Below are 21,389 nucleotides of genomic sequence, written 5' to 3' on the forward strand. Positions count from 1 at the left end.
GGCGAAATGGACCCTTGAGCCAGATGGACTCTTTCTTCCTTGATCATTTCTGTATTGATCCATTTTAACTACTTTCTCTTTTTCCATTTCCTCCAAATGCTTTACTCCCTCCCCCAGTCTACCTGCCTAGAATGTGAAGGAACCACATACTGAGGAGCCCCACTCTCCACTGCGACAGAAAAAAAACTGGATCCCAGCCCTTCAACTGATATTCTCCTCTTTGAGTAAAGCACCAGGCACTTACAGCATCCACAGAGAGCAGAGCCCTTACTGCTGGACTCACCAGAAATGTAATGCTACTGTCACTACTGAGGTGGCTAGGGGCACTGGCTTGGACGAGCTTACTGTTATCCACCTCGGACAGTATCCCTCCAATCAACATTTTCGGTGTATAAACTAATAATGGCTGGTATGATTCTTGATGCTCTGATGGGTCAACAACAATGGAAAGGAGACTTCCAGTGCAATAAATTGAATAAAGTTAAAACAGCAGTTCTTCAGCGGCCACACATCGCATATTCTATAAACGTATGCAGCTATTGACTACTGCATTAATTAGTGCAGATATAGAATATGTCCATTATCATGGAAACTTGTACTGAAACGGCACTGATGTAGCTAGCTTATGAGATCACACTAAACTCACATCACACCAGTTTGAATAATACAAGTCAGCAAAGACATGTACCTCAACCTACATGTGTCAGCATTTCCGTGTCGACTGAGCAGAATATAAGCACCTATAAAATACGTGTGGAAGTGGCCTTGGGAAAAAGCCATTCCCAGTTCCAGACTCCAGTTTACCATCCGACTATTGCTCACTGCTTGCTGCCCCCTTTTCTGTCTCAGAAGGTTCTTTTAAAATCTATTCTCATTTTCTCTGCATGAAGTCAGATGACTTTCTTAATCCAAATAGTTTAAATAAACAAAAAAGCAAATGTTAGCACAAGGAAGAATCATTCCTGGCCCTTTCATAAGTCACTGGATTAACGTCATGCCCGTTTGTCTCTGTCAAACCCTTCATTATAATCCTCCCTGGACACAATGATGTTGCTGACAGAACACTCGAGGTAGGTCAGGCCGCTACAATTTCCTTTACACGTGTTCTCTTCGCCCAGCTAGTGCACCAGGTTGAGAATGGGGTGAGTTTTTAAAGCCTAAAATTAAAATAATTCTGCTATCTCATACTTTTAACAGCCAACACTCCTCCCCCACCGGCAATTTGTCTTGGTAAACATTCTTCAAAGCTAACATTCCCAGGAACATGATGCAATTTGTAGCTGAGACTTCCTGCTGTATGCATGAGCAACAGCTATGCTCCTGGCTTCAGTGGCCCACAACAATCATCTACACAGAGAAGCTGGCTTTCATATCTCCTTCCTCTTCTCCCTTCTGGAAGAAAATTATTCCTCTTACCTTTTATAGCAGAAATATTAAAGGTATGCTTATTGCTGGGTACAGTCTAAGTTTCTGTTCCAATTTCAGTAGTCTCTCACGCAAGGAGATGCAGCAAATCACCTCTGGCTGGTGGCCAAGCTACCAGCAGCACAGCCGACCGACGCTGAGGGGTACTTCCCCGTCACCCTGCTTCACTCTTCATGATTCCCTAACTGTTGTAACTGCTTTGCTGCATGCCTGTCAAACGTGCCGACAGCACCCACTGGCCTCCAGTGAGCCCCCTCACCACGAGGCTCTGCAGGCCCACCCACAGTTGTTGTTAAACTCACCTTGGGTGTTTTCTTGGTTTTCCCTGATTTCACAACAGCTTGGGCACTTCACCGCCACCACCAATACCACCACTCCCACCACCTCACCCTCTGCAACTCCTAAAACTGCTTCTCCCTTTTGTTTTCTAGGTATATGAGCTGTCTCAGCTTTGCTGAGCCTGAAGAAACCAACTAGGAAAGTTCATGCTTATCTGCTGTCCACTTATCAGCCCCAGAGGCCTTCACAGACCATCCAGGTACCCAGACGAGGCATCTGCTGATAGCTCAGCCTACATATATCCTCCAATCCTGCAACAGCTTCATCAGGCTCTAACTCAAACGAGGACTCTGGAGCCCAATTTAGCCCTGGAGAATTATGAACTATCTGAGGAAGAGACCTGGGGAGGTGCCCTCAGTGAGCTGTGCCCTGGAATGCGCCCAAGCAGATGAGAATTTCCAAGTCCACGGGAGGACTACCTTCTCCTTGCCAAGGGAGCTCTTGGTGCCTTGGGAAGGACACTCATGTCACACAAGCATCTGGTCTTTTCCTGAGACCAGGGACAAGATCACACAGGCTCAGCTCCAAGGGGACCCCACTGGGTATCAAAATGCTATGGTGGTAAGCTTAGGGATTCCTGGGCCAGGCAGAAGGAAGCTCTGAGTCTCCACTCCACCACTCGCTCTCCGCCACTGGACTGTTGCTTCACCCCAAAACTGAAGCTGGTAGTGCCTACTTCGTTGGAATAACAAAGAACATATGACAAGTCCCAAGCCAGAGTAAAACTGCTCAGGAAAAGCTTTCGTTGTTTTGCTTTGATTTGTTTTGCTTTTTAGATGGTCAGTGGAGACTCAACTCCTGAAGTCAGTATTGTAACTGATGCAGCAAAGAAAATTTATCTGGGTGGGTTTCAAGCAATAGACAAGGTTCTCAGGAAGAAAGATTTTATTTTAAACTATTTTTTTTCTTGTCTTCTGTATACCTGGGACTGTGATACCCCTATGAGTGCAAGGAAAAGCAATATTTTGGAACATACCCAAATCTAGGCTGTCCTGGTCTTCATGTTCATTCAGTTGAACCACCAGGCTTTTCGTATACTGGAAAAGATAAAGTCAGGTGGTTTTAAAAAACAAACAAACAAATTACTATGTGCCACACTAACGCTTCCTTATTTTAGTAAACTAGAAAAACAACCTCAGCCGGTAAAGACACGTTACATACATCACCATACATAAACAGAAAACTAGTCTTGTCTTTAATCAGTATTATTTAAGAGCTAAAAATGAGGGGAGGATTTGTCCCAAGCTGAAACATGTCTGTAAGCTATCCGTACATTATTCTCAGAGAACCTCTCCCAGGTTAACTCTAGTAATCGCATTATTGGCAAACAGCTATCACTATCAACCTTCAAAAAAAAATTGTTTTGGAAAATGTATTAAGTCATCGTGCATACATAGCTACAACCCAGAAAGATAGCTAGGTATGGTCACAAAGAGTAGAGATGGAAATTTCAATAAAAGAAACAACGTTTCAGGTTATTCTGAATGTGACTTAGGGCACATCCCTGGGTTTTTCTGGTCTTTTAAAAGAACTGGATTACCACTAGATCTTCACTTCTACTCCAACTCAGGAGAGAAGTGCAGAGAACAAAGAGGGGCAGGGAATCATTACCTTCACATCCTCCTGCTCAGGCGGTGATCTGCTGGACACGAAATTCTTAATCTCTGTAAGAGGAATAATTCTCATCAGGATCTGCTGATAGAAGTTTTTATTAAGATTTAAAAAAAAAAAAAAAAAAGGAGGAGGAAGAGGAAAAAAAAAAAAAAACCTAGATGACAAGTATAAATGAATTGCCAAGGCGCCGTCTGCGCGAAGCCAGGTTTTTGGATGAAGCTCCTTAAAAACCGACTCTTAGCAGAACAGAGTATCTCATAACCTGACTGCTCACGCTCCAGTATTATTTGTGTGGACCAAGATGTAAACAAGCCCAGGAGCTCTCACAGGAAATCCTGATAGGAGAAAAAAACGATTAACTAAATAAATGCCCTTGATTCAGAAGGCAGGCTCTGCAAAACAGCACATGACTTGTGCCTACCTGAAGAAATCCCACATGTCTATTTCCTCAAATACCACAGATTTCATATGCTTCAAAAAAGCATAATTCATTCTAGACGAGGTTCGGCCTTTCCTCGGGCATTGGTCAAAGGTGAGAATAACAGCGCAGCCCTTGGGCTCCAACCTCAGACAGTGGCAGGCTGAGCACTGACGGCCCCAGGTATGCCGGGTGCCCTCTTTCTGCATCAAGGCTTTCCTGGAAGCATCGCTGGTCAGGATGTTCTGGGATGAACAGGAAGGTTCACTTAAGGGGTATTTTTCTCTGTGCCTTGACTGATTGGTTCTCTTCCCAAACACTCAATTGCTGGTAAACAAGGGCCACTGTAGTTGAAATAACCACCAAAAGCAGGTTTGGATCCAGAGAAAATAAAAGTGTTGGACATTCCTAGCAAGAACAGACAGTGAAGAATATTTGCCCTAAATCTGTATTAATAGACAACATTGTGGGCCCCAAGGCCCTGCCCTGGACCCCTCCCCTCCACTGCCCCCATGGCCCTGCTTGATGCCAGTTCTGGCAAAACAACCTCTCGGTTCTCCCGGCAGGTACCTTAGCTATACATTCCCTACTCCACATTGCCACTCCTATTAATTTAAGTCACCAGAGACCTCAAATCTCCAAGTGGATTTATTTTCACTGCCTGGCAACAGTGTCAGGAGTTTTCATCCATGTTTCTGTTTAGAAATAGTATAAGGTATTGGTTTACACCTTAAGGCAAGGATGGAGCAGAAAAGTCAACTTTCTCACTGGCATGTGTTTTTAAAAATCTATATAACTATAGTCTTGAATTTGCCTAATATCAAACAATAAGATATTTATACTCTACGGTAATATTGTTCTTGAATTCAAAGTGTGTATTTAGCTCTACAGTGAAAAATAAAAAGGTAACAGTCTCAATGTCAACCGACCTCAACAAGGAATAAGGACAAGGTGATAGCTAACATCCAGCCTGGGCAGCTTTTGTTCCGCGGGTCCCCGCCTACCTTTTAGATGTACACCCCATATACAACCTCCAGGTGGCAGCAGAGTAATGTCTGCAACACAGTCAGCAACATGAATATCCAAATGGGCCAACTTCGCCCTTCAAAAGCCTGCTGTTTAAGTGCCAAAGTCCAAAACGCTAAGTTAAGATAAAGCTTTTCACCCCACTTCACAGATGCTGAAAGTTTATGTGAAGTAACTACTATGTTGTTTACCATATTATAGGAACATAGTAGGGGGTTTGTTTTGAAACATGTATGACTCCAAACCCTAAACATTGGTAAGTGGGGAAGATATCACCAAGGTATTAAAAAAGAAGGGATGGTAACCAGAACCAGTTTCAACAGACACATCTACAAAGGCATCAAGAGACATATACATTTTTATTCTGTCCATTAGAGGATATTCCCTTAAAGCCATTTCAGACCATATGCTCTTAAATTATGATGATTCTACCTTTCTAAAGAACTCTGAACCTACAGTAGCGATTCAGAAGAATCGTACACATTTTATTCAAGATTGCTAATAAGGAAGGCTATATCATCTGGTAATCCAGCTTGCAATAACAAAGAATGTGTTCACTCACCCTTGGCAGTATGGCTTCCCATGCCTTTCAAAAATCTAGTCTTTTTTCTTTGCCAGCCTACATTTTTCCTTACAGTCTAATGTAATTTTGTTTTCAAACTGTATTAAAATAAACAAATCTTCATTAAATCTGTACTTCATCATTTAAAAGATAACTTTCAAATTTATCAAATCTTTATCTTAAAATCATTAAAGATATTTGTGGCAGTGGATAAATTCAGGATAATAATATATCTTTAATTAATCTAGGTCTATACAGTAAACTTTTTAAAGAATTTGGTACTCATTCTACTGGTGTTTAATTAGATTGCTCCAGGAGAGTTTCTGCTAAATGACTGGGATCCTTTTACATTCACTCACTACACCACTGACTGCACAGTGCAATCAAACCACTCATTGCTATAGAAACCTTCAGCAGTTACTGATATCATTACTGATAATGATATCAGTAACTCCAAGCTATTCTGTTTTAAAGGCCTATTAATCTTCCCTTCGAGGCCCACCCAGAAGTAAGGATTACACCCTCTAAATCAGACTTACCAACTTCATAAACATATTTGTTACCGCCAAGCTATAATGGAACAAGCAATAATCTCTAATCTTCACGATCGCCAGTGACACTGTACCAGCAAACAAGGTTTCCAAAAAGGGTTAAGTAGCTGTAAGATTAATACCAGCGTCTCGTTAAGAAACAGATTAGCCTAACAGATCTTAACTCTGGGCACAGCCTACCATCTCCTTTTGAAAAATGAGACCACAGAGGCTAGACTTAAGAAAACAAAAAGCTTATATCAAAAAATATAAGATGCTCAGTATTTTCCTTTACATTTGCTGTGTAATCCAACCCCTCCCCCAGGAAGGAGGAAAAAAGAATCATGATGAGAGGCAGCCAGATGACTACTGCTGTTTCATCCCCACCCTCAGGTTCAACTATCCACAGTCACCGGGTTAGATCTGCAGGGCAGTGTCAAAAGCACAACTGGAAACAAGGGTCGTGCTCTCAATTTGCTCTACCTGCCCCACAAATGCCCAGAGAAATTCTTAGGATTGTTCACAGTCTTTGACTGAATCTTTCTCTCCCAAGCGACTGTGAGCTCTGGAAAGGCTGGGTCCAAACTGTTCTTGGCCTTGACACTTGTATCCCCAGTGCCAAGCAGAGTGCCTAGTACATTACAGGTATTGAATAAATGCTTGTCTCTTCCACCTGGATCTGGTGGCCTAAACAGCTGATGAGATGTAGTGGATTATTAGGCAAGCTGAGGGGTTGGGCCAGGGAAGGAAAAATTGTTCACTTTTTTGAATTACTAATTCAAACATTTCCAACACTAGCACTATTTTATCACAACTTCTGAACTACCAGATTGCAGACAGATGAATGCTTTTCCCCTTGCTTCCTTTCACCCTTCCAGCTCTGTAAATCCACTCTTTCCTCTGCAGTTACGCATTTGTGTTTCACTTAGAACAACTCTACTTGCAAATATCACTTTAATGTTTTAGCCTAGTGTGCATGTCCAATTCACAACTGCCAGAGAATTAAAATGATGAAGGAAACAAATTTGAAAAACTTCCATTATTCTTAATTCAGAGGCTACGATAACACTTTGACCTTCTGTTTCAGTATCCCAATTATATCCCAATTATATTTTTTACCTACAAGTGGGAATACTAATAAGAACCATCATTTGGCCTTCCCAAGAGAAATATAGACTGGGAGAGACAAGGAGGCATCTATCTATAGAAATACCAACATAAGCCCCATTAACCCATAAGACCCAACATTCCACTCAATTCAACAAGCTCAGTCCAGTCCCTAATGAGTTGCAGCATCAACAGCCAGGGAGAGGATGCCAAGGTGAGAGAAGAGATTCCTGCCTTCCAGCAATATAATTTTGATATTATATTCTGATATTATGTATAATGTAGAATATTAAACTTTAATTTTAAATTATATTCTATAATTTTTATGTATTATCTTTTACGATATAATTTTTACATTTGTATTCTGCATTCTTTCCAAAAGAATTTAAGACATCTTTTTTGAAATACATAGTTTTTAAATTATTTGTAACACTTCTTTTGAGCCAAAAAAGTAATCGATAACATTTGAAAAAGACTATTAAAAAAATCAACAAAATCCCTTTTAATGTTTTAGTATATACTCCTCTCTGTGCATATATTTTTGTAACAGCTTTATTGAGGTATAACTGAATATCATACTATTCACCCATTTAAAGTGTACAAGTCAATGATTTTTAATATATTCAGTCTTATGCACTCATTACCATAATCAATTTTAGAACATTTTCATCACCCCAACAAGAAACTCCATGCCCATTATCACTCACTATCCATCTCTCCCCATCTGCCCCTATTCTTACTCCGCCCGCGGCAACCACTAATCTATGTTCTGTCTTAAGGGATTCACCTATTCTGGGTATTTCGTATAAACGAAATCACACAGTATGTGGTCTTTTGTAACCGGCCTCTTTCACTTAGCATAATGTTTTCAAGGTTCATCCATCTTGTAATATATCAGTATGTCATTCTTTTTTATTGCCAAATACTATTCCATTTCATGGATATACCATATTTTATATATCTATTCCTCAGCTGATGGGCATTTGGGTTGTTTCCACTTTTTGGCAGTTATGAATAATGCTTCTATGAACATTTATGTACAGATTTTTATGGAGATTTATGTTTTCATTTCTCCTGAGTACCTATCTAAGAATGTAATTACTGAGTCATATGGTAACTCTACCACATATGTTTTTTATATATTTTTTCACTCAATAATGTTTTTATAATATATATATTTTATATATATTTTACATCTACAGTGTGCAATCCCCCTAACCTCCATAAAATCTCGAGCAGTAAAGAATTTATTCATAGGAGGAAAAAACGATAACCTCAGCCCAAAAATCTAGTTGCAACTATCAACCTAAGCAGAAGCTCTAAATCATTATATTTCAAATTGAGATCAGGGCATAATTTTTCTAATTTACTCAACTGCTTGAATAAAATGAGGAAAGTCATCTATCAAAGAGATGAAGATTCAATTTTGACTTAGGAATACCTTTATGTCCCCAAGACTTCACACTTAGATTCTATTTTAATGTAGGAAAGAAACTCCTTTGCTATGTTTCCTACTAGAGCTTATTTCAACCACATTAGACTCTTTAGTTGATATACTTAGTTAATGCTTTTCCTTCTCCCACGGCCTGCTAATCTGACACAGCTGGAACAAAGCAACCATAGCAAATGGGAACAGAATTTGTTGTATCTAGGTGAGTTCTGAGGAATCTCAGATTCTTTCCAGCTCAAACTATGATTCTTTAATTCTGTGATAAACTGGAGGAGGCAAGGAAGAGAATTTTTCTTTTTGTGTGAGAAAATACTATTATAATAATATACATGATAAGCATCATATCGGCTTAATATTCTATTTTTGTTCCTGATGAAACTTTTTTCCTCCTGTAGGCAAGAGGAGAAAGCAGGTTGGCAAAGTCGGTCTCCAAAGAAAGTACAGGAAAGGCTGAGCCGCTATGCACAACACAAGAAACAATCACAAATCACTTCCTGGGGCTGGGAAGTACATTCTCTGAGTAGGCTTTATAATTGTCTTGAAAATTCCAAAATACCTGACTCAGATGAACAATGTTGATCAAATCCTTGGAGGGATATTCTATACTCGGGTTCAGATAAGAGCTGCGTATCCAACTGAATAATCCCCACTGCAGAACAGCCTTCCTAATGCTGTCCTAAATCCCCAACACCTCAGGTCCCAGTCATCCTGGTGTAAAGGACCTACATCTTGATAAGACATTGGAACCATATTCAACAGTTCTAAAAAGACACTGAATTAGAGTATTTAAAATAAAAAATCTTAGAACGGAAATTCTGCATGGGTAAAAGCCCTCTTGTTTTCCCAATAATATCTCAGAGCAGATATTCAAATAATGAGACTCCATCACACAACTTCCTTTTCACATCTCACTCAGAGCACACAGAGAAGTGCTGCACTCTCGCCTAAAGAATTTTCAAGCGAAAAATATGCTCACCTTATCACTGCAGCATGAAGAGCTATGTCCTCGTATCTCAACATACACATGATCACCAGTAAGTCCACTCTAGCCACGTATTACAACTTCACTCATAATGAGAATTGACCAGTTGTCAGATACCAGTCAAGGTGCTCTATCTATATTTTCTCATTTAAGCCTTACTATGCAATATTAAATGGCACTCCCACTCTGCCATTTTCCATAAAAGAAAACACAGCTGAGTAACTTGCATAATGCTCAGAAGCCAGTTCACGGCAGAGCTGAGGTTTTTAGCAGAGTCTGCTTGTTGCTGGTGTGTGTCATCAGGACATGTCTGCGCATGTGGGTCACAAATCTCCCGTCACAAGGACTTTATGAGACAGGTCAGCCACGTGGAAGAGAGCTCACTTCAAGGCAATGATTCCAATTTTGCACTTTTCCATCAGACAAATGCTGGAGAGAACTTCAGAACAGCAGACCAAACACTATGTAGATAAATAGTCGGTTATGTAAGGGTTGTTGTTCTATAGTGCCGCAGGTAAAAGAACTCATCATCTGAGTTCAGACCGCCTGGACAAGCTATATCACCTCAGGTAAGTTATGTGACCTCTCTGTGTTGCCACTTCTTCATGTATAAAATGGGAGAAATTGACTCTTGACTCCCAGACATATTTCTCTCCACGACCACTGGAATGTGGGCTCCATGAGTGTACAAATTTTGCTCAGCTCGCAGCTGCAGCCCCAGCACATAGAGCAGTGCCTGGCACTCAACAAATGCTTGAGTGAAGTTAAATGACAGTCAATGCCTTAAGATCAGGGGTTTTTCCCTTTGCCATTTTGGTTACTGCTATATCACCAATGCTTAGAACAGTGCCTGATACAAAGTGGGCACACAGTAAATGTTTATTAAATGGATAAGTAAACAAGCCTACAGAATTCACATCAGACTCCCTAGACTGCGTCTTGCCTTTGGATCCATGGCCTCCTCTGCCTTCTCCACAAGATCATGAGGAGGAAACTCTTCTGAGCCTACTTGGAGCTGCTGCCTCCACCTGAAGGAAATAGTTTTGCCCACTCTTCTTTAGGACTGGAACACGTGTTCCAATCCCAACTTCCTATTTCCTTGTTAATGAGAATATGGAAGATAATTAATAGGAAGAAGCCAACAAAGTTAGAGACCAGTGACACAAAAGTTATGACAGCAAATCAGACAAAGATTTTTAAAAACTGCAAAAGAATAAAAAAAGAAAATGGGTTCATTTAGTGGTCAATGGTTTTGCAGTGGTTCTGCTTGTTTTATGGCCCCATAGACTCTAGGCAGACAATAGCCTCCCAGGCAAAAAGTGAAGAGGGGTGTGTGGCCAGGCATGCGTGATCCGAATTTTCAAGGTGACCATGAGCAGTCCCTGCCCCATGTGAGCATCACTGTAGTTAAGGGTGGAGAGAATGCAGGTGACAGTGAAAAGGGAGAAAATAAGGTCTATGAAGGGCAGGATCAGTAAAGATCAGGACAAACAACATTTCCAAAATTCCTTCCACAGACCACTGCCATGAGATGCTGAGAACTGTGAAAAAGAGAGGTTCTTCCATGATCAATTTAGAGAACTGTTAGGTTAAACAAGGTTGCACAGGTTTCTTGACTGCAAGACTTTCTAGAACCTATAGAACATTCAATGTATTCTCAATCTCCAACAGGGGGCATTTCATATATAGCATTTTCTACTCATCTGGCCAAAGAATCCTTATTTTTCAGGGTAAAATTGGTGTTCTGTATTTTTCAGGGTAAGATTGGTGCTCTTCAGGAAATTCTAGAATAGGATCGCGAAGCACAAAATAAGGACAAAGAAGACAAGGGACAAAACAGTCAGTTAGTGGATTAATAAATTCTAATAACTAGTTTATTCGTCTCGGCCTATTAAAAACGAGATGACTTTCTGGCCATTTAATTCATTAGGAATAGCTTCCCATTATTCTGGAAGTACAATTACAATCATGAAATTATGGGAACATAATTGGTTCATAGACAATAATAAAACCATTTATCACACTAACAGAGACAGCACAGTAAATTTTCAGGCTAAAGTTATTATAGTCTTTTAATCAATGGCAACTACAGATATGAGCTTAGAGCTCCCCCCATGACCCACTGCTCTAGAAGGAAGAGAAAACATGATCTGTTAAGAACTTTCTAGTAGATCTCAAATGGAAAGTTTGCTTTTGGGGTTTAAAGGAAGAGGGGAAAAAAGCAAGCTCTTATGCTCAAAATGTTTCATTTTCCCAACTGTGTTGCCTCCAGGCTTATGAACAAATAAAAACTAATTGAATATTTTCACTTTAGTTGAATACTGCCTTCTGCTAAAACACGCATATAGTTTCTAACATGTCCTCCAAACATATACAAGTAAATACATTCTCTAGAAGGTCCATAAAATACACACACTAGTTATTTGGAGCTAGGGAACTTGAGTCTCTGTCCAAATTCTTTTGCTTATTGATTGAGTGACTTCAGTCCAACTGGCAGCCAGCTGTACTAACCTGGCTGTCCCCAAGTCCCATCAGATTCAACCTGTCTAAAACCGAGTACATTTTTGTCATTATTCTGCTTCCATAAGGCCTAGACTACCCAGGGACACACCAGGAATGGAGGAATCACCCTTTTTCCTCACCACTGACACCAGCCTGACATCCTGCACCTTCAAATGGGGACCAATCTGTCCCTACCTCTCCAATCTCATTGCACTGCGATGGGGAACACTCACTTCTGCATGACTTCCAGCAGCCTCTGGCTTCTCCAGTCCATCTCCACACTCTCAAAGAGTAAAATTTCTAAAATAATAATTTAACCTGATTTGTTTCAAGCAGCTCCCTAGAGCTGTCAGTGTGGAGTTCCAGTTCCTCACTTTGTGTACAAGCCCTGCCAATTTGCCTCCCTCTCAAGCCTATGTTCCTGTCATCTTACACACACACGCACACACGCACATCCCTATACTTCATGCATTTCCCCCAAAGTATCATCTAGATCAGAACTCTGTATTGCAAATATTTCCACTGTCTAAATTCCCTTCCCCCTATTAGAGCACAGCTCCAGGGTCACCTCCTCCAGGAAGCTTTCCCTGACTACTCCACCATCACACTCCACAGAGTTCTTGTAGTGCTTTAGACATATTACTCCTATAGCATTTATCATAATGTGCTAAAACAGCTTGTTCTTCTACCCCAATCTCAAATTGTCAGACCCTTAAATGCAAGAACTTAGAATTTAAGTACATATTTAGATCTTACTTTGTTCTAAATTAGTTTGAAAGTAGATTACAAGGGAAGAAAAATATACAAGACGTTAAGTAAAAAACAGAAGTTGATGTTTAAAAAAACGAAAAAGCAAAGGTGAAGCTTAAGAAATAAAGGTAATTCAAAAATGCATTCAGCATTACCCTACACATCTGCAAATAGCTGGCTAGAAATTTAGCTCCAACTTTTTTATCAGCCAACTAGAAGCAAGAAACCTAATCAGTTACAGTTAGAGCAGTAAAGCAAGCCGACGGTTAAGAAGCCAGCATTCCTGACATAAGACCAGAAAGAGGTTTCCCCTACAGGTCTTCAGAAGAAAGCGTGAAGTTCCCCACCACATCTTCGGGTGGGCAGGGCAGGCTGCAGCTCCCTTAATGCAGCCATTACATCACCCCCAGGAGAGAATTGTGAAGGGCTCAAGAGGGTGCAGCTTGGGTAGAAAGCTCAGCTGGTCAGCTTAAGCCAGGAATGTGTGCAATGTGGACGGGCCACACAGGCTTCCAACAACTCACCACAAATCTTCCTTCTCCAAGGCGACTTATTAACAAACACGAGGGAGAAGAGTTTAAGATTCTTCTACCTGACAAATACCTGGAATGCAACTACTCTATGTTGCTAATTACAAACAGAATCAAAGGTGCTGACCGGCTTTTAACACTGGAGGCTTAGGGACAAGGATCTCGTTCTATTTTTTCTCCCTAACCTTAGCATCTAACATGGAGGTTCTCAGCCCTATCAGACTGTTGTCTCTTTATACTAACAGATATTTAGTAATGTTCCCTCCACTATCCTGAAATTAAATAGATAACATATCCCTACCCCAAATATGTATAAACCTATCCTCACATACAATTTCAAAAAATAAAAACAATACTCTAAAATATAAAGCAAAAGGAAATTGATAATATGCATTTCAATATATAAAATCTCTGCCCTAACAACCCTAGAAGACATAATGATGTGGTCAGATTCTTGGAACTACTGTATTTTAGAAAATAAAACAAACAAACAAACAAAACAATCTATTCTGCACTGGAAATACAGGACTATTCAAGAACAGAGGTAAGAATGCTCCCTAGAGGCCAAACTTGTGTGTGTTACTAGGGCTCACTAACTGATCAGACTTCTTTATGTATGTAAAGAAGAAAGAGCCTGATCTGAAGTAGAGATTGCATGCCCAGATAAACTGCCAAGTTGGAGAAAATGAAAAAGCACTATGTCCCAGCAAATCAGCTGGGTGTTACATGCAATTGTGGCATCAACATGATCCCATGTGTGACAACATGAAACAGAGTACTGACAATTTGTTATAAAAATTATACCTCTCATAAGGACTCCCGCCTTGAGTCAATTTTCTACCTTCAGTCTCTGAAGCTCCCTCAGGACTTCGAAACGCTATATAGGACAACCCTGGTTGAGTAGGATTGTATGTACTCTGACTAACAGCCTGCATCCCTCACACCTACATGCGAGAGCTGCTCCCCAACCCACACTACCACAGAAACACCATCCTCTGTAAGATCCACTTGCCCAGCACAGAGCAGAGGTTCCACGGAGGTGGAACAAGCTAAAGAACAAGCGAGTGATGAAGAACTGAATGGAATGAACAAACTGAACTTGGGAAAGAGGGGAGTGTAATCTTTGTGTGTCAGGAGAACGCCCTGAAGATCACGAATGTGGGAGGATCAGGGCCTGGCAAAAGGCTCTCGGTAAATGCTAACTGAATAAAAAGCGGAAAAATAATACACTTTGGGTGATGCTGTCAGAGGACCCAGGGGCTCTGTTGTATTACAAAACCCTGATCTTGCTTCTGAGCTCCTTGGTTCCTGCTCTGCTTCACCGTGCACTTGAACCCCCTAGTGAGCTACTTAGTCCTGCTAGTTAGTTCTGGGTTCCCCAATGGAAAAAGAAGGAGCATGCATACCTTCTTTGGCTTCTGCAGCGCTGGAGGGCATATCTGGTTTTTCCTCTGGCCTGGCTTCTTGCTCTTCAAGAGTCTAAGAAAGCAAGAAAAAAAAAAAAAAATCACTGAATACCATTTGAGGCTTCCAATATGCAACAAAGAGATGAAAATCACATTCAAGAATCTCAGAGCTGGGACAGGCCAGAGTCATGACCTGAAAGGTAGACAAGATAGGCAGCCCCCAACAGTAACAGTAAGAGATGTGGGCAGCCTAGAGGCATGGGCCAAAACTGTCCCTGAAGCTAAACCGCTTCCCCAGGTCACAACCACCAGAAGGTTCTCAGGAACACGGTGCATGAATGAGCAAAAGAGGAGACAGAGAACGGACAGTCTTGGAACCAGAAAGCAGTGCTACTGTTTTACTCTGCCCACCTATACCAACCCCCATCCACATGCTAGGACACAGGGATCTTAGAGGCCCAGCGATGGGGTAGGACCACCATCACAGGGAAGACCCAGGATGAGTACAGGCCTTGGGCTGCAAGCTGGCACTGGCTGAGACTGATTTTGTGAGCCTTAGAAAGAAGCTGCCCTCCTCAAACCCTCTGTATTTTCTTTTCAGTGGAATTCCCCACCACCAGTGAAAACGTGAAGAAACATGGAATTGTGTGCTGATGTGTCAAATGGTAAGGCAGCCTAAGACAGCAACGGCTCATCTTCCAAATCAAACACATGAGCAAACTTGGGCAGCCAACCTTACAACTGACACAGACCCCTAAATATACCTGGGCATGTGATGAAAGCTCAGTGTACCAAGAACTAAATTCTCAGCATTCTGATTAACAGAAAAAGTTCTCTAATGAGGAAAGAACTAAAACATGATTAAAAGGTATAGCTAAGATTTTTGCCAATTATTTAATTTCCTAATATCTATCTTCACAGCTTGGATATGTAGCATCGACCTGTCATTTTTTAACATTTAATGTTTATTATAAATTATCAATCTACCAGTGTCAGCTATAATAGAATGTGATAACATGAATCCTTTACAACTCTGAATAAGTATGGCTTCTGAATGGGATCACCTGAATGACTCTTGGATATAGAAAAGCAAACTTTGCAGCAAGATTTTATTGTTGTTGTTCTAGAAGGCTGCAGATAACTGAGCAATGTCCAAACCCTGAAACTGAAGATGCCTCCTTGGACTGAGGATACACTATGGTTCATTGAGAATAAATTAGTCCACGAGGTCAAAGTCATATGTAAAAACAGACTTTTAGACATCTAAGATTTAATAAAGATAAATACATTATTATTATACACAGTCTCACACGTGTTACTTGAAATTGCAAAGCTTTAGTGTGAACAACCCATATCACAATTATCATCTGCTTACATTTAAAACAACATCTAACCAAGTAAGAAATAGACAAAAAAAAAAATTTAATGACTTTGGTCATCCTAAGGAATCTCAGCCCTGTTCCCTTCCAGGTCTCCTCACTCACTACCCAGCCCCATGACTCGGAATAGGAATTAAAAAGAGGAATGCTATTGCATTGCAACAGATTCTTTTATCAATGTTTTATCGTAAGTAAATTTTATCAGTGTTTTTCACAAAATGAAAATCTCTAAGTAACTGGAAAGTTACCATTTGGTCTTTTTTATTGTAAAGTCCACTACAATAAATACTTAGCAAAAGGAAATTGATAATATGTATTTAGATTTATTCATCTTAAATCTTCCCCAGGGTCATCAGTGTTACCTCAAATGTGTTATCAGAAATTATGAATCCAACCTAAGAAGCTGGAGAGTTTAATAATGAAAAGGAAGTTCAATGGTTCTTGTTATACACAGAGAATGCTCTTATCTTTTTTAGGAGTTCTGTCACCAGGGGCCATGCTGTGGTCAGAGTGTCCTTTATAAGAACACACATGTCGCTGAGCTCTGCTCCAGTAGAGCTGCTGGGAACAAAGCTCATGCTGAACAATGCTGCTTCTCAAGGCCAAGCCTCTGCCTGCAGGAATATCTGCATCTAGGAGCCTGGGGGAGAAGCCACCGGTATTGCTGAAGGCTTAGTATCTTTAAACGATACTTAAGTATCCTTAAGCAAAATAAGGAAACACTGTATGCCAGAAAATTATACACTAAATTTCCTAAAACCTAACTAGGGAATTTAGTTTATATTCTGAAGAGCGTGTTTCATTTTAATTGTTGAAATAAAACCCTATGTGGAGTAAGCCAACAATAATCTTTATTTTACATGCAGTGTTTTTGGCAAAATCTTAAATTTTATGAAGCAAACATTTTACAAAAACTGCGATATATAATAATAATATCATTTTCCTGAAATATTTATTCTGTAAATTCTATACAGTCATGAAACCTGTGCCTTATTAATGGACGTGCTTGAGTCACGGGAGTTGCAAGATCTGGTGAGCAAAGCCATTATACTCCTGAGTACTGTCAACTAGACTAACTCAAGTTCTTTTACTCAAAATAACATTTTGCTTAATAATAATTAAAAGATATAATTACTTTTATATTCTTCCAGTTTCCACAAAAAAATAAATAAATAAAAATAATAAAGATGAAACATTTTAAACCTTGAGATGAGCATGCTATGATAGCACTCAATGCTGGGGTTTGGACCATGGTGGAAGTGGGGAAAACCTCTTTGAAAAAGAACTGGTTTCAAATGACCAGTCCCCATTCATGAAGAATCTGTACAGTGGGACAAATGCTTCACTAAATCTAAGCCATAAGAAGCCTCACAAGTAGATACTATACATGTAAAAGAACCTTAAATGCAACTGCTTTAAATAAGAATTATAATACAATCAATAAATTCATAGAGAATATCCAATATTAGAATATTAAAACCCTACATTGGCAGGGCTGGCTCACGACAAGTAAAGGAAACATGAATACTATGTGAATTACTACCTTCTACTGCCAAAATATTACATAATAATCTTCATTCTACTGATGTAACACAATTTGCAATTCCATGGCCCGCAAGTTTCTGATAGAAAAACACTGTTCCCAAAACAATGACTGTTGCCTGCACACCCAAGGAGTGTGTTATTGCATACCAGAATAACCGGGCACAAACCTTAGTGATAAAGGCTCTATCCCGAAGGTATTTCCTGAAGAGTTTAATATCTGCCTCCAACAAATGCTCGGCTGTGTGGTTAAGCGTCAAGGTCAGCATTTCTGACGAGTGAGTGTACTGCAGGATGGCATCTTCGCCGAGCTGCACACGGGAGAAGCCAGGGGAACGTCTGCCCTGGAAACTGAACCGTCACAAATCAAAACCCAGGCGCAGCTTCAGACACCAACCCCAAGATCCCAGTGACTCTCATATTACAAATCAGACTGGCAGAACGATCCTCAAAAGCCACTACTGACAATAAGTTCAAAAGATGATGTAAATAGAGCCTAATGAAGCCATCTTTCTTTTACTACCTAGAGAAGATGTCAATGGAAAAGTCATGCATGTATATTATATACTTTAAAGATTTATATAAATAGCGAAACAGTACTGACTTTTAAACGTACTTTACCCCAGTATTTCATTCTCCTTTCAATATGAAAAGATGCCTCTCTCTTTAATGGGGCCGCATGTAGCAGCAATTAGCTGGCAACCAGCAGTTTATTAGGTGGTTACAGTGGAAAACAGATATGATCTCCAGGGAACATGGTGAGGTTTGGATGTTACAAACAAGTAAGATATTCATAACACACTGGTCCACTGTTGTAAACCATTTTCTCATGCAAATTAGAATATGCATAAATTTGATCGTGTTGTATTCTTGAACACAATCATAAACAAAGGAAGTACATTCCCAAACTAAATTCTTGAATATCAGCTTATTTTCTGTTCTGTTTTGGCTAACAATTGCACATTTATTAGCTATATGTAGGCTTCATGACTCGTATCACAATATTCTGGGTGGCTTATAATAGCAACAGTAAAAGAGCCTCAGGAAAATGCGAATGGCTTCCAGATAACTGCCCAGCTCAGCATGTCATATTCCAACAGATTGCTCCCCGATTCCTCACATCACAGAACTAGCAGTCTGCCTATTTCTTCTTCCAGGACCTCACTTCGTTAGTGAACGTTTGCTTTACAAAAATATAGTGTACTTCCAATCAAATAAATGTCATCTCCATCACACGGAATGACAAAAAGAGATCCATGAAGAGTATTTGTACACTAAGATTTGGGGCATCTCCCCAAACTCTGCCAGGGACTCCAGAATCTTCCAGGAGACAATTTCCTATGCTAACGACAACCCATTGAGTCAAACTAACTCTGAGCCTGAGCAATCAGATCATTGTTATTAATTTAGAAAATGGAAGCTCCATATTAGAATTTAGCTTACAGTCTACTTCCAATACCACCCATGAATGGATTTATTAAATGTGTAAACATTTAAAACACATAAAATCGTCTGGTCTTGGATCCAGTAGAAGGATACAAAGCTACCAAGGATGAAGAAGTCAGCCTCCAGGACCTCGATGCAACACTGAACTACCCACGATGACTAAGTCAAAGAAAGCAGTCCTGCCTTACCCTTTCTAGCCAAGAAAGTGGGGTCATATTAAAGTGAAGGAAAGGGGCCTGTTCATGGGCTCTTCCTTTGGTTGCTGGTCATTTGACCAAATGAGGGGAAAAAAAAAAAACAGAAAGCTCTGACTTCTACTTCTAATGTCCACTTATGCATCATATGTCCATAAATTAATTACATTGCATTCTATGAGCCAAACCAAAAAAAAAAAACAGTCCATTAATGCCATAATAATGCTGACAATATTTAATATTTATGTACTTTGTAATTTTCAATGTAATTTCCCACTTATCTATTTTTTTCCCTCATGTTAAGTGAAGAAAATCATTATATATGAGTCCTCCTTTCATTTAAAAATACTGACCCATCTGAACCATTCTAAGTAACAAACGACACATTCATTTTTCATTGCAAGCGTGGATATCATCATAAACAGAAAACTTTACAGTTGACAAATTTTTTATTCTACATGATTTCACTAGATCCTGATAACCACCCAAATGGCTACATCGTGTCTTCGGGTTTATCTGTTATTCATTGATTCAACAACAATTTATATTCTTTCAATGAATGTTATGTGCCAAACACTGCAGTGAGTAAAACAAATAGTTTCAGCCCTCAAATGATTTAGGAGGGAGACATATATAAAACAGATGATCACTATATATGTAAAATTCTAAGTTATAATTAATATTGTGGATTATTAATTTTAATTACAATTATTGCTGTGAATTAATCATAATCACAAAAGACTATAACATAGAAGGCCTCTCTAAAGAAGTGACACTTAAGCTGAAGCCTGAAAGATAAGTAGGGGTTAGGCATTTGCTTTTTTTAATTATACATCCCTATAGAGCGTTTTGAGACTTTTTCCCCAACTCCTTCTCCCTCATGAAGTGTGAATACCAAATATATCTGTTTATCTGTTTATGTCCTACACGTATATCTGTATTTTACACATAAGAATTAATGGTAAAATATAAACCAACATTAGCTTTTGGTTTCATTTTAATTTTTTCATAATGTCTGGCAGACTTTATAGAAACAGATTAAGAGAGAAACTATCAGGTAACCACTCACTTTGTGATGTCTTCAACTAGTTTGGAGTGTCCACTGTGCAAAGCTAAGTCTAATGGTGTGGCACCCTCTTCATTGGGTAAAGCCAAGGCCTGGACACCCCCAGGGAGGCACACGAGGAAATGGGAAAGCTTAGGCAAGCCCCATCTCACAGCCAGGTGTAGGAGAGACTCTCTGGGAAGAATAACTGAAAAGAAAGACAAACATATATCAGTCCCTCTGTTTACAAAATTTGTCTCATGCATTTTACCAGAGACCATGTATTTAGACATAATAAGAATGACGGAGCTGAAAGGAACCATCATAACTATCTAATTCGAGCACTTCATTTAATAGATGTGGAGAGGTCAGTGATTTGTCCAAAGTCAGGTAGCCAGTAGGTGCTGGAGTCAGGTCTGCTCACCCCTGGTACAATTATGGTACTCATTCGTTCACATTCACTCACTTGCAGTAAGGTAGGTCATCGGGAAGAACAAATGCTAGGAACAGAGCATCCTTGGGAAACAGACACTGTCAATTTCCAAGGTGTCCTTGGAGATGGTGCTACTCCAGCAAGACAGTCTCAGAGGCCAATGCTGTAAAGAAGCCTCATTTTCCACACTTAGTCCTCAGAGGTGCTCTCCCCTGATGAGAAACTGGGACAGAAATGGGCTTCACATGTCCAGAAAATGAGAGATCATGGTCCTTCTCAAACTTCATGGTGGTGCTTTCATCCATCTACTAGATCCCAGGAATTATGTCAGCATTGCCAAAGCCACCCCAGTGCTTTCTCTAAAAGTTCAGCCTTTTCCTTGTCACACACCCCTTGACATGCAGTTTAAGTCCTAAAACCAATTTTTAACGATTATAGCATTATCCCTACCCAATTCTAATCAAGCCCCCGTCCCCTGTATGAAAAGATCCTCATTATACCAAACTTAAATTCTCACTAAATTCTACTCTTGCCTCCCCATTTGAGGCACTGCTAAGGATCCATGGAGGTGGAGTTCTCCCTTACCAAACCAGGCAATAAACTCAGCTTTGTCACACCAGCAGGTGGTCGTGATGCTATTTGAGGAGCCAGCATCCAACAAAGCCCTGGTTTAAAACAACCAGGAAATATTCCACTGCTCATGGATGCA

General features: G+C 40.0%; 1 protein-coding gene across 5 annotated transcripts in view; it reads right to left on the reverse strand.

Moving 5' to 3' along the window:
* ARHGEF28 (Rho guanine nucleotide exchange factor 28) overlaps positions 1-21,389 on the reverse strand; it is a 272,376-nt gene that overhangs the window by 128,935 nt on the left and 122,052 nt on the right. For 4 of the 5 annotated variants that reach the window (XM_023538177.1, XM_023538179.1, XM_023538175.1 and 1 more), the window contains 5 exons: positions 20,272-20,455; positions 17,733-17,913; positions 14,642-14,714; positions 3,376-3,428; positions 2,741-2,801 (listed from right to left, as the gene is read on the reverse strand). In XM_023538177.1, coding sequence (XP_023393945.1) covers positions 2,741-2,801; positions 3,376-3,428; positions 14,642-14,714; positions 17,733-17,913; positions 20,272-20,455 — 552 coding nt within the window. The remainder of the gene's footprint in view (positions 1-2,740; positions 2,802-3,375; positions 3,429-14,641; positions 14,715-17,732; positions 17,914-20,271; positions 20,456-21,389) is intronic. The other variant, XM_023538180.1, reaches the window with a different exon arrangement.

This window comes from Pteropus vampyrus, unplaced genomic scaffold (genome assembly GCF_000151845.1).
Source record: "Pteropus vampyrus isolate Shadow unplaced genomic scaffold, Pvam_2.0 Scaffold213, whole genome shotgun sequence".
NCBI classification, from domain to species: domain Eukaryota; kingdom Metazoa; phylum Chordata; class Mammalia; order Chiroptera; family Pteropodidae; genus Pteropus; species Pteropus vampyrus.